General features: G+C 38.8%; 2 protein-coding genes across 2 annotated transcripts; one reads left to right on the top strand and one right to left on the bottom strand.

Moving 5' to 3' along the window:
* Nucleotides 1-451: 451 nt before the first annotated feature.
* Nucleotides 452-7,452, bottom strand: LOC147318885 (NACHT, LRR and PYD domains-containing protein 3-like). Its single transcript, XM_086309940.1, has 8 exons — nt 7,340-7,452; nt 6,819-7,163; nt 6,325-6,402; nt 5,879-5,929; nt 3,958-5,767; nt 3,601-3,687; nt 2,314-2,481; nt 452-2,153 (listed from the first exon to the last, which is right to left on the bottom strand). Exons 2-8 carry the CDS (start codon nt 7,144-7,146, stop codon nt 1,832-1,834), a joined length of 2,844 nt encoding a protein of 947 aa, XP_086166066.1. The 5' UTR covers nt 7,147-7,163; nt 7,340-7,452; the 3' UTR covers nt 452-1,831.
* A 1,022-nt stretch (nt 7,453-8,474) lies between these two features.
* Nucleotides 8,475-13,828, top strand: LOC147318884 (sialic acid-binding Ig-like lectin 14). Its single transcript, XM_086311054.1, has 8 exons — nt 8,475-8,595; nt 9,323-9,724; nt 10,407-10,718; nt 10,800-11,063; nt 11,862-12,134; nt 12,410-12,512; nt 12,605-12,770; nt 12,869-13,828. Exons 1-8 carry the CDS (start codon nt 8,475-8,477, stop codon nt 13,022-13,024), a joined length of 1,797 nt encoding a protein of 598 aa, XP_086167180.1. The 3' UTR covers nt 13,025-13,828.
* Nucleotides 13,829-13,855: the final 27 nt, after the last annotated feature.

Here is a 13,855-nt window from a genome sequence, read left to right as displayed (position 1 = left end):
AACTAGTCACAATTAAAATTAATTGCTGAATTAACTTTGACTGTTATGACAATTAGCTAATAGTAATATTGTGTGTTGACATGAATAGTCAGATTTTTTCGGTCCCCGGTGTCTTTTCTTTAAATGTCATTGTAGTTCTGCTTTCTGCCTTTCAGATCCACTGCTGTCAATGTCAACAACCAACAGAGCGCTTTATTCATGAGACTCACAAAATGCATACTGATTCCATTGTCGTGGTGTAGAGACATAAATAAAAAAATATGTCTTTGACAACAAATTATGGAAAAATTGGAAGTTTTATTTGAAAAATACGTTTTTTATTTGTATTTTAACAACAAAGAAAGTGAATGGATGGCCTACCTTGTAAACAATAATAGAAACATTTTCTTGTGCATTCTGCTTTCTTTCCATTCTCTTGTTATTTTTTTTTAAATGAATACAATTTATTTTTCTTTAATACGTAAAAAGAAAAGATTTACAGAAACATTAAATAAATTTGTCATTCGAGCTGAATTTTACTTTCAGCTCAGAGTTTCTGTGATGTTGAAGAATTTCTTCTCTCTTTGGTGTAAAACATGTGGACACTAGAGGGCAGTGTGTTGATTTATTAATTCCAACTGAGTTTGGAAAAGAACCGACTTCTAAATTATCACACTGACACTTAAAAACACTTAAAAATCATTGTAATTATGTGAATCTTGTAATATTAACTAATAATAGTATTAGTTGTATTTAGAGTCCAATTGACCATTCAAAAAATGTGCAGGTACAGTGTTGTCAGTCATAAAAGGTTAATCACAAAGAACATACTAATCTATTAAAAGTTCTCTCAGGTTCAATGACAATTTAAACATCTAAAGCATGTTATCAGGTTGAAATTGTTAATTCTCCAGATGACAGAGCAGTATTACAGGTGGTTTTAAGTTATTAATAAACCTGTCTGGGTTTTTAGGATCTACTTTCACAACTTGAAGTCAGACCGTAAGATTTTTTTTTTTTTACGTGTTTATTTCTTTTTTTCTTTTTCTTTTTTTTTACGGAAAAGAAAAGAAAAAAACACCAACACATCCACACACACACACACACACACACACACACACACACACACACACACACACACACACACACAAAAAAACATATTTTCACTCAATTACCCACAGATATAGAAAGAGAAAAAGATAAACTCCAAGAATGAATTGTCCCTTACATTTACTTCCTATTTAACTGAGAACATCTTAATCGCAACCACCCCCCCTCAACAGTTGGGACAAATCATTTGGCAAATAAGAAAGCAAAGGGGACCAAACATTGAGAAAGAGACCCTCATTTCCTCCTAAAATAGCGGCAGTTCTTTCGTGAGGAATAACTTTAAATAATTCTCTGTACCACAACAGAGGGAGGTTTATCCTTAACCCAATTAATGAGAATACATTTCCTAGCTACCAGCAATAGTTTGTCACATAATTTGCGCTGCAAGTGATTCAATGTTACTTCTTTTGAGGGTAGGCCAAGAAGAAAATACCCGGGGTCCCTTTGAATCAGATTGTTAAAAATATTACTTAGTTCTTGAGATATGAAGCTCCAAAATCTTTTGATTAATTTACATTCCCAAAAGTAATGAAAAAAAAAAGTGCCAGTTTCTTTTTGACATTTACTACAAAAATGGGAAATATGAGGTGCAATCTTATGCAAGACATTAGGAGCTATATAAAGGCGATGTATGATTTTGTATTGGGTTTCTCGCAAGCGGTTGCAAGTGAAAGTGGAACTACTCATGTTAATGGCTCCTTTCCGTAAGATTTAATGGTTGAGATGGTTCATTTCTGTGTGATCATTTTCCTCTAATCACTTCTGTAGAATAGTTCAGTAGCTCCTCAATCTTCGTCTGAAGCTCTTTGGCTTTCTCTGCATTCGCCCCCTTTTCCATTGTCCCTGCCACCTGGAGCCCCCTCAGCACTGACTGCAGGGCATCCGCATTCTTGACGGAGTCCATCTGGTCTCTGTCAGTCCGGATCTCCTCCACCCAATCCAGGTATGCCTGAAGTAACCCAAGGTCATCCACAAAGTTTGCAATGATCCTGAGTTCCGGCCGACGTTTCTCCAGTTCCTTCAGTCTTCTCCTCCCAGTTGCTCCAATGTCATTTCCAACAATGCTGTACAATGAAGAAATCACTGGTTAACAGAGTTTTGGACATGCCTTTTTACAACCCTCAGCTATTATCTAACATTAAAGAAAAAGGGATCCAGATTAAAGATGGCAGTGGTATAACATGGAGTGCATTGGACACATGCAGATTTATTTTTTAATCTTACGTCAGTGTCTTCAGAGAAGTGTTTTTGCTGAGACAGTTGACGATGTTTTCTGTTCCTCTCTCTGTGATGCCGGTGATGTCCAGATAAAGTTCCTCCACAGTGTTGTTGTTCTCCAAAGCATTCCACAGCTCCAAACCCCCCTCAGGACCCAGGTTGTTGCCGCACATACTGTACACAGAAGCAGGAAACATATTCTGTGTGTGCTGCTTATATCAAAAAATGTCAAGGGGTCATGGGGAAATGCATTTTTTGTGGCAATCAGAAACACAATTTCTACAAATCTCACACTACTCACCAGAAGTGTCATAATCCTATAATTGGAAAGCATCAGCTTAAGCAAAAAACTTGGATTAAATCAATTAAGTTTTAATTGGTTGCTTGCTTCCATTAATTCTCTGCTAGTTTTCTGGACACATTCATTGATTAATCACACTATAACTAAATATATTAAATTGCATTACAATTTTATGTATATGTAGGGTGTATGTTCAAAAGAGTTTGAGAAATAAAGCTAATCTTTAATTAGTTTGTCTTGGCCCCGGTGTTTTGCCTTTGAGTTACACCTTTAGTGTTTTGGATGCTTGGCCTTTAGTTTTTTCCACTTTTCAAATCTAATTTCGGTAAGTCTCTGGAGTTTATTTGTGTCAGATTCTTTGTATTTTGATTTATTTCCCAAGCCTCCTCCAATATCCCTTTATATGTCTCTTGTCTGTGCATCTTTATTTAGTAGTCTTTATTAGCTGGATGGATGGGTTTAATTATTGTTCCTAGTTTTTAATTTATTTCTAGCTAAGTTTTAGTTCCTGATTTGTTTTTGGTTTTATTCGTATACCTTCCAGAGTTTTGAGTCTTTTTTAAAATCCTGTTTTACTTCATTAGATTCTCTCTCTTGTGTTTATCTCAGTGATGTTCAGCTATGTTTAGTTTCCCTCCTGTTTCTGTGTCCAACCATGCCCGTGTTTTCCTTCGCATCATACTTTGTCCCTGTGTTGATAGTTCATGGTGCGGTCACAGTTTTTTCTCCAGCGCTCTTCTTTTCTGTAAGGTTTGTGTTTAGGATATTATCACCTCTAATAAGGGCTTGTTTTTTGTTAACTTACTGTCCAGTCTGAATTTGAGTCCAGTCATCCTGCATTTCACAATGCAGCTATGCAATATTTCTATGATAAATATGTTTTTGGACTACTTTCCATGTAAATGGCTAAAACATAACATTTAAGTCAGTCACACACTGTAGGTTCTAAAAAATAATTTTCACCTGAGTGTTGAATATTTTAAATGACTTACAAGAGCTTCTTCACTTGGCACTCATTTGATTTCAGAATAGCAGATTCTAAAATAGCTGCTTGCTTATCCAGGCAGTTGTATCTCAAACTGAAAGAAAGAAACTTTTGGTTAACATTGTTTTTGGCCGTCTTACATGTAAGGGGGTTTGGGTCCATCCCAGCATGCATTAAACAGAAGGCAGGGTTCACATCCATCACAGAGCTAACACACATAGAGAGAAGCATGCAGACACGGGGGGGATATGCAAGCTCCCCACAGAATGGCATCAAACAGCTGGAAAGCTCAAACCCCAACTTATTTTTATTTTATTTTAACTGCAGTATATATTTTTAAGTGAATATAAAATGAGCTACTCACTAGAGAGATTCACATCGATGTAGAATTGGTCTCAGTCTGTTGAGTCCTCGGTTTCCGATGTTAGAGTAGCCCAAGTTGAGCTCTTGCAGCTTGTGTGGGGAAAACTGCAGCACGTAGTGTATCGCTGCACAGTCCACAACACTGAGCTTCATTTTAAACAGGTTGAGTTTTGTGATCTCTGGTGCTGCAAAGCTAGTGGTTTCCTTCATGTGGAACTCCATCAGACAGTGGAGAAGATTTAGGGCTACCTGGTTTTCCAGCTCCCTGGTTTTGAACTGATCTCGGAACCACAAACCGAGCCTGTTGGGGATGCTGTCCTCTTGCTCGATGGGAGAATGCACAAGACCTTCTAAATGACCTGACAACCGTGCTCGCAGCATTCCCATGAAGAAACGTGTGAACATTTGGAGACTTTCGAGCTTATCCACGCTAAGGTGTAAATTTTGAAGGGGTGGAGCAGTAGAGGACGATGGACGTACCCCGAAGCACCAAAAGTCAAGAGCTTGTATTATGTCGTCCTGGCTGGAGAGGTTGATTGCACAGTACAAGGCAGCTAGATGTTCTTGAACAGTAAGGTGGAAGAAAGAAAACATCTCCACTGTCTCCTCTTTAATAGGCTGGAGGATATGACAGAGAAAGGTGCTCTGAACATCAGCAGGTGTGACACCGTAGTTCTCCAAATCTGCTTTATCAAACAATATCTTCTTCTGTAGAAGGTTTTCATAAGCCAGTTTCCCCAGTTTCATCAGTTGTTGTTTAGCTAGGCTAAGAACCTCTGATCTAGGTGTGCTTCTCTCTGTCCTCCCTTTTAGTCCATGGTGTTTGACTGCTGTAAACAAATAGCAGAAATAAACCTCGCTGACTGTTCTGGGTGGGCTTAACTCCAGAGACTTCGATTCACCTGCATTGTTAGGCTGTGAAGAGAAGAACTCAGCCATAGCGGTACAGATGATGTAGCAATAAAGAGGGATGAAGGAAAGCACAAATAGGTTGTCATTGTTCACAATGTAATCATACACCTTTTGAGCAACTTCACTGTCTTTGTAAAACTTGGTGGTGTACTCCTTCACCTGGTCCTCCTCAAAGCCCAGCACCACACAACATCTCTGGAAGAAACGCTTGGGAGCTTCTGTAGATGGCCTTGTTGTAATTATGACTGATGCTTCTGGAAGAAGGCTTCCTTTTATCAAAGCCACCATCAGCTCTGACACCAGAACGTTTGATTTTACATCAATGTTTTTGTCTGGTCTGTTCCAGTCCAGAGGGGATTTAAACTCATCTAAACCATCTAAGATGAAAAGCAATGATCTTGGTGTGGTGAGCAGGTCAGGTAGAGCCTCCTTTAGGTATCGGAACCGTTGTTCAAGAAGCTCCAGTAAACTCAGTGGTTTATCAACTAGATTGAGCTCTCTGAAGCGTAGGTCAAAAATGCAGGTGAATTCACGCATGTTCTTCCCAATTGCCCACTCGTAGACCAATCTCTGTACTGCCACACTCTTTCCTATACCTGCAATACCCTTCACTTTCACCCTTTTAGGGGCTCGTCCCAATGCTTCTTGGGGGCTCAAAAGATGACCGGGCCGGATACGCTGGCAGGCCTGGTGGACATAGATGCGAGCACGTCTGCCCGCCAAGGCAAAGTACTCATGTTGGCTACTGTCAACTAAGTCATTGTCTTCTGTCACGAAAAGGTCAGTGTAGCGGATCTCGATGTGAGAAGCTGAGTTTGAAGCCTCCCTGTTTCCCTCTGAGTAACATTTTAACTGCTCTGTGCGTTTCAGTAAGGTTGTTTTATGGGCAGAAATTGAAACTGGAATAGAAGATAAAGATATTTTTAAAAAACCAAATTACATTATTCTGCAGTGTTTTATAAGATAAAGATTGTGGCTTCTTGAATTCAGTTGACCTGTTTTCATCCTACCTCGGCTGCTGGCCAACTTTAGACTTCTGCAAGATTTTGGCTCTTCCTTAGCTGCAATATGAAAGTCAGATCTCCTTACTTGATTGCAAGCACAGGAATCAAATCACGAAAAATTGCATTTGCCTAATGTCAGTTTACATTTTAAATTGACTGATTATGTCCATTTCCAGCTCTATATACATTTTTTTATAGACTCAAGTAGAGAAGTTTGTGTGATTAACAGTTCAGAATAACCCTTTTTTACAGTATAACGGTAAATCAAGGCATACATTCAAATTCATACACATATTCCATATACAGCAAAAAATGAAACCAGGAATTATAAATTTAAAAAAACAGGACAACATTTATTGCTTATCTCTATAAAGAAAACATACCAGAAATAACGTACACTACTATATAATTCATATGTAAACATTTTTTTTGATGAAACAATGAATTCATACCATTAACGTCAGTGGTGAGGGTGAATCCTTTGCTCTTTGCTTTAAACAGTTTAGCAATGGGGTTTTTGGACTTCTTGTCTGTTGAAATCATAGAATAATTTATAGTTATTTTATATGCATTTGTTTAAAATGTCAGATTCACAGGTGACTCTGCTGACTGAGCATTTTCATATCCCTGAGTCTCATCATCAGGGAACTATGAATACCTGATCCAAATATCCAAATCACTGACACATTTTAACTTATGATAGTTGAGCTCAATGTCCATTATCTCTTAAAACTCTCACCAAAGTAAAAAAAAAAAAAAAAAAAAATCCTGGCGAGGCATCAAAGCTGATTGTACCCTGCATCTAATCTTCTTTCATGTCTTTCCTCAATAGGTTGTAAAAGTTGTCTTCTATTAACAGCCCCTCACAATCAGCTCAAGGTTGCAAAGAAGATTAACTTCAGTTACACCTGTTTATGTAAAAATCAGCACATTAAAGCAGCCTCACCTTCAACTTTCACAGATGTAGGTGCTGATTTAGTGACTGCATCGTTCCTGCAGTGTCTCTCGACCCAGACCTGCAGGTCTCTGCAGTAGTAATCCTGCACTTCCCTTAACACCTGCAGGAACTTTTGGCTGCTCTCCTCTGTGGCACACACTGTCTCCAGTGCCTTTGCCACAGCATTGGAAGGCGACCTCTCCAGCAAAGACAGGTAGCAGGCAGACGAAAGCACCTCGGCATCACGGAGCCAACGCAGCAAGGGCGCTGGATGGTCACATGTCCACTTCAGCAATAAGTCTCTCTGAGAACGGAGCAGCTGCTGAGCTGAGCTCATAACTTCTTACAATAGTGCTGACCCCCAAAGCAAAAAAATAATCAAAGCTTTAAATGAATTGTTACTGCATTCAGTAATATAAGAGAAGACCCAAACTTTGATGTTTCAGTTCTCACACATATACCAAACTGCATTTATGCACATGAACAACAATAAGGATTTCTGTACAAACGGTACCATTCTCAACACATACCTTATCCGTGCACTGTAGTATCTTTACATTAAGCTGTGGTTTTAATCCACATCTGGTGTTGCCATTGCAGTCTTGAGTTTTGGCACGAAGGCAGTTTGCAGTCTGTTTTAAGGAGCAGGGAGGTGCAAGCAGCAATTCAAACAAGCTTTGAAAGGGTCCAGAGTTCAAGCAGTTAAAGCCTTTGTACCTGACTCTGATTACTTGGTTTTGTTTGAGCCTGAAGAAAAATTTATCTCAAGGTGATAATGACAATAACTGCAACAAAATGGAAACAAATTTAAAATAAGTTATAAAAGTTGTTCCACATGTAGTCTGTGTTGAATATCTGCTCTGTCACTACACACTGCATGGAAATGAAATTACTCATATTAATATATTTAGTCAGATCATTTTAAAAGGTGTTAAATAAAGACTAAGTGCCCTAAAATTATTTATGCCAAATTCAGTTTACGAAATATGTCTCAATGTACGATAATAGAGAAAACAATTCTTATTTAATCTAAGGAGCTTGGAAAGAAAAGCGTCTGGACTTCTTTAAGACGCTTTGCTTTCCAAGTTCCTTAGACTATGATGACCTGGATGACTGAGAACCTTCACAGACAATTCTTATTTAAATGCTTCAACTTCATAAAGTTTCAATATTACACTTTCCCCCTTCATCCGTGATGACCTACTTACACACATGCAGACATTTGCTGTCAACAGCATAGCAAATATGTCACTAAAAAGTTAATATTCAAACCCCTCTTTTTTTCCACACTCTTTTTTTTTTCACTATTGTGGTTTGGCTGGTCCGTACACAGGGAATGAGAAATGTATCAGATTTGAGTTGCTAGTCCCTTTGAGGAACTGGGCAACAGCATGAGAGTGACTCACTCACTGTCATGTGCTGTCTCATAGCTGCTTGCTGAGGTCTTTCTTTCCTTTGCAAAAAGGACTTCAGCACTTTAATGATTTTTGGATCATTTATAAGCTCTATATATTCTAAAGTTATAACCCTATGATTTATTTGTTTTATAATTACACTATGAGCGACAAAGATAAGTGGAGGTAAAATAAACAAATATAATAAACAGTCATTTGATAATGGACGTTTGAGGGGGGCATCACAGGAAGTCATAGTACCAGTTGCATAATGAAACAATCAAGCTTCCCCCTCTTTGCGCCTTTGTTCATCCTTCCCTGTCTGAGCCATCAGAGCAGGGCTGCAGACATGCAGGCAGACATCGTCTTCCTTGTGTGTCCTCTGATTTTTGGTAAGTAATTAAACAAATTATTGATCATTTTAAATATACTTTAAACTTTCTTGAAAAAAAAAAGAAATTCCAAAAAATTAACATAGTTGCTTTTTGGCTACATTTGGAGGACGTTTGCCATGTGGTGTAATTTAATGAATCCCTGTGCTCCACTGGCTTCTCCTAAATTATCAATATAAGAGGTTTATTTTAAGTACTTTTTTTGTCTTTTGAATGTTTTCTGCAAAATATTTTGTGCTGATGAAAATTAAATACTAACAAATCAGATTGTAATTTTGTAATAAAATGCTCTACATTTTTATAACTTAAAACAAATGTTTTTCATTACAAGAACATAGACATGTTTTGCAGTCTGAATAGTAGATTTAACTATTAACAGAGTTAAAACTCCAGCTGCTCTCTTCCTCTTTCTAAATATACAACTGTTGCAAAACAGTGTGGTATTTGTAAGATTTCCAGATAGCACAAACCTCTTGTCATATAAAGTTTAGTTTTTACGATGACCTTTCTATACAGTCTCAAGAAATCAATGCTGTTACAGCTTTTACAGCTTCTTTTTTAAATATATGAAATATTTTAATCAGCCGTGTCCTTGAGACATTCTCTTATGCTTTTTAGTTGTCATAATAAAACTGTGAAATATCACTGCTGTGTCTCAATTATGTAAAGTTCAATCTACTGTCGAATAATGCTGGATAAATGATTTTCTGTGCTTTCTGTACAACAGCAACATTGTGGAGGGGGGTGCAGGCTGTCTCTCCTGTACCCTCAGTCCCTGACCGTGTCCAGGCTCTGGTGGGCACCTGTGTGGTTATTCCCTGCTCCTTTACGCCTCCAGCCCCTCATCCTATTAGAGGGAGGAAGCAGTGGGTAGATGTGCGGCTAAGGTTCAGAGGTGGTGGCCCTTTTTTTCCTCTTCAGAGCACCGCTTTTAACAGCCAGGACAAAGGCCAAGTGAGCAGGGATTTCCAAGGCAGAGCATCCCTCTTTGGCGAAATCGCAGATGGTGACTGCTCAGTGAAAATCGAAAGGATCAGGGAGGATGACCCCCAGGTGTTTGAAATTTCTCTGAAGACAGTGGGCGACTCACTCTGGGGGAAGCCAAGGAGCTTCAATCTGGACCGTATTTGTGAGTGAGGAAAACAATGCATGTCCTCTTTTCTACTTTTTAAAACACTTTGATTTTTTTCACATGATAAATATTACATAGAAGAATTATTAGTACAATGAGACAATAGAGAATCCCCCGCATTGAAAGTTATATTTAAAAAAAAAAGCTGCATGAAGTGCATATGTGTCTTAAGCAGATTAACTATTAAATAAACTTTAAAATGTTTCCCGTGAAAACATATTTTCTTAAATCTAAAATAAATGTACAGGAAGAGCATTAAGCATTTCTTTTTATCTTTACATTTATAAATAAAAATTCACATTTTCTTTATAGAGCGCCAATTCACAACTATAGTCACTCAACACACTTTATATTTTAGGTAAAAGACCCTAACAATCACACAGCGCCATCTTAGCAAGAACTTCATGAGACTGGGAAGGAAAAACTCTGGTTTAACAGGAAGAAGCCCGACTAGCTGTTTGGGGGTGAATCAATATCAACTACAGGAAAAACACAAAAGAAGAAATATGGGATTATTCATTAAACAGTTTTGTTTCTATCACATATGAGTAGACTTGTTCAGTAGTTCTAGCACTAATGGTTGTTGTAAGAGAATTCGTCTTTTTGCTTGTATGATTTTTATGTTTTTAATACACTAAAGTGTTAAAATCATAATGATGGAGATTTTCCTTCTTGGCAGACACCCCTGAAGCTCCTGTCATCAGCGGCATCATGTCAGCCACAGAAGGACAACTGGTCACCCTGAACTGCTCTGTCAACTACCACTGCCCCTCCAGACTGCCTGATCTGCAGTGGAGGTGGGAGCGAGGAGCCCAGAAGAATATAACTGAACCTGGGGAAGTACAGACACTCTACCCAGATCCCCACAGGAAAATTTTACTGGCCTCTTTGACCTTTACTGTAACACACCAGGTGAAGCCCAAGCTCAGGTGTCAGGTCATCTTCCCAGGCCCTAAAACACTATCCACTTTGAAGGACCTACATGTGACGTGTAAGTATAAATTTGACACGTGTATTTGTGTTCCTGGCTCAGTAAGCTAAAACCTTTCTTTTTCCCTTTTAATGCTCTTAGTTCCTCCAAAAGATGTGAAGATTCAAGTCCAGACCCTGGCAGTGAAGGAGGGGGGCAATGCACTGCTCATGTGCTCATGTAAAGCTGACCCTCCAGCAACAGAGTACCACTGGTCCTATAGTCAACATGGCCGCACTGTGCACCTCAACCAGCGAACGCACACAGTCCGGCTGTACAACGTGACACGAGATATGAGGGTCCGGTGCGTAGCTCAGAACCTGATTGGCCGAGGAGAATCGCGACCCACAACTCTTAATATACAATGTAATTCTACCGCTTCTTGGTCTTCTCTGCATCCCATATATACGTGTTGTTAGGTTGCACCCAACTAACCAAACCATAGGATTTGATTTAACCAGGCATTTATTTGGCATCAAATTAACAAGGTTCAACAAGTAGAGCTTGATAAAAACAGATGAGGGGGATAATAAAAGGAAAATAAAACAACTACAGGTGCATAATTCAAATCCAACTGACAAGTAAAAACTGAAATCTGAACTTTGAACTCTCCCAGGAGAAAAAGCAATTGTTAAGTTTCAGTCATGTAAGTAGGTTGGTCCATGACAGAAACACAAAAATTAAGGGAAAGACAATAAGCTTTTGTTGTGTGAAGATAGAGCAAACTGCAGAGCAGCCATTGAGAGAAACAAAAAACAGGTGATTATACATTAACCAGGATGGATTTGAAAATAAAGGGCAAAAAACCTGTTTATCACCCAGTACATTGTTATGTGTACTGGGTGATAAGCAGGACAATTAAATCCCAATGAGTTTGTCTTACACAGAGTTAAATGTGGAGCTTCTGCATGCATCTATTTGATTTCACTGACCAAACAGTCTGCAAGGCCTGTAAAGACACTAATCACAGCCAATAAATAGTGAATGAACTGTTGTTTTTACATACGCCAAGTAGGCTAGAAGGCAACTCATTTTCTGTAAATTTCTCATCCAACCCATTCAAAAAATTATAAAATTGCCTTTTAATCCTTAGATCCTGTGTTTTGTGTAGATATATCCTCATAAATATTATTGAGAACCTAATGACAGTATTATCTCTTCCAGATAAGCCGGCCATCATCCAGCTCTCCTCTACCTGTACTGTAGAGGAATCAGAGGTGGTGTGCCAGTGTTCGGTCGACTCCAACCCTAAACCTGCAATCACCTGGAGCGTTAATGGGTCTGTTCCACCTCAAGATTACAACGTGTCTGTAACATCAGAGCCCACTGTGCTAACGGCTATTCTGAGAGGGCAAATGGAAAAACCTCAGATGGTGATTTGCTTTGCTTTCAACGCTCTGGGAAACGACTCGCTGGTCTTGCTGCAGGGAGAAGAAGGTGTGTTCAAAGCACTGTTTTTCCATACTAAGAAAGACAACAGCCCTGCCTCTTGTTTATTCACTCTGATGTCTTGCTTGTGTTGAAACTTCTGTGCAGCATGCCTGCAGCTTAAAAACACAAGTAGAAGAAAAGAAGCTGCAAAGAAAACCAAATAATTGAGCTATGATTGAAAAATCTGATTTTTCTTGTTTGCACTGAAGTTTGAAGTTGATATAATCCAGTGATGGGACACTATATGCTGATCCACTGCTGCTCTTGTGGTCCACATACAGAGATAGCATTTTTCCTGTGGTTGGTTTTACCTGCTGTCACTGCTGTCCTGGTCATATTCCTCCTGGCCCTTCTTGTCTACTGCTGCAAAAAGAGAGCTAGAAAGTATGTACAGAAACATTTCCTGTTAAAAGTTTGCTTGGATTGTGTCACGCCTAATTATCAAGTCTATCAAATACCTGTTCTGCTTCTCTCAGGCACATTCTAAGAAGACATCCCACCATGTATCCTGGAGGATTGGAAATTTATCAGGACAGGATGCCTCTATATATAAACTGCACAGAAGTGACTCATGTTTACACCAATGGCAGCTACCAGCTTGTGTACCAGAACTGCACGCCTCTTTTTGTCCGCACTAAGCAGGTATTTGATAACCTTGATCTTTCAGTGCACAGTTTTTCCAGAGGAAATAGCAAATCACTTATTCCAGTGCAAACAGCTGCTCTCCCTTTTTTTTTTAGATCCGTCCAATGGGCAGGAGAGGTGGGGAGAGACGAAGACCTGGACCAGGTGGAAGAATTAACCAAGAAGCTGGTCAGGAAGTCAGAGGCGTAAGAGAGGTGCAGGGTACAGCTGTGGAAGATGCAGAGACGGGCATCTACCTGGAAATTCTCTGATCACAAAGCTAAATTACAGTTACATTGTACATTGGATTAATACTGTTCTCAGGATATTGCATACATTGTAAATCAATACTTGTATATATGTCATTTGCATTTGATAACATTGCACTCTGATCTGTGGTTGGTCTATCTTTCTTCTAGTTTCTAAACTGAAATTTATAACATTCATTACATCAGCAGTGACTCGGTTGTGTTAAGCATACCTGGAAGTTTTTCTTGTGTTGGAACTTTAATGACTTCTTTATGGCTATTGTTTAACTAATTTCCCTTAGTGTTCATCAGCTTCATCAGCTTGAGTACACACACACACACACACACACACACACACACACACACACACACACACACACACACACACACACACACACACGGAGTTCAACAGTAAACAACAAAAAAGAATAATGCAGAGAATCCTTCCTATGAACTTTTTTTTACTTCACTTTTTTTGTATGCATACTGAATCAGTGCACTTTTATTTACACTGGTCTGTACAAATGTTTCCTATATTATATCTTCTAGAGCTTTCTTATCTAATTTTATACTTCTGTAATTATGTGTACATTGCTGATCTCCAGTTTGATTTATGATGTACTCTCAATTTAAAAACACAACCTATTTTTGGGCTCTTTTTGTTGCTGGTGTAATGCATAATTTTGCAGATATGGTGTTATCGAACACTGACAGCTGAAAGGCTAATGTACATTCTCCCTGCTCTGAGATCTTAAAGTGTCTGCTCACGACGTTTAAAAGTGTATGTTTTGTCACAAAAGAGACAAACTGCGCAGGATCGGAAAAGATTTCAAGAATAAGTGCTCTCTTTGAATG

The sequence above is a fragment of the Aulonocara sp. 'chitande type north' Nkhata Bay genome, linkage group LG11, assembly GCF_057382095.1.
Source record: "Aulonocara sp. 'chitande type north' Nkhata Bay isolate Kocher_YH1m ecotype deep benthic linkage group LG11, A_spYH_male_GT1.1, whole genome shotgun sequence".
Taxonomy (NCBI): Eukaryota; Metazoa; Chordata; class Actinopteri; order Cichliformes; family Cichlidae; genus Aulonocara; species Aulonocara sp. 'chitande type north' Nkhata Bay.
This window is presented reverse-complemented; position numbering and strand designations above follow the sequence as displayed.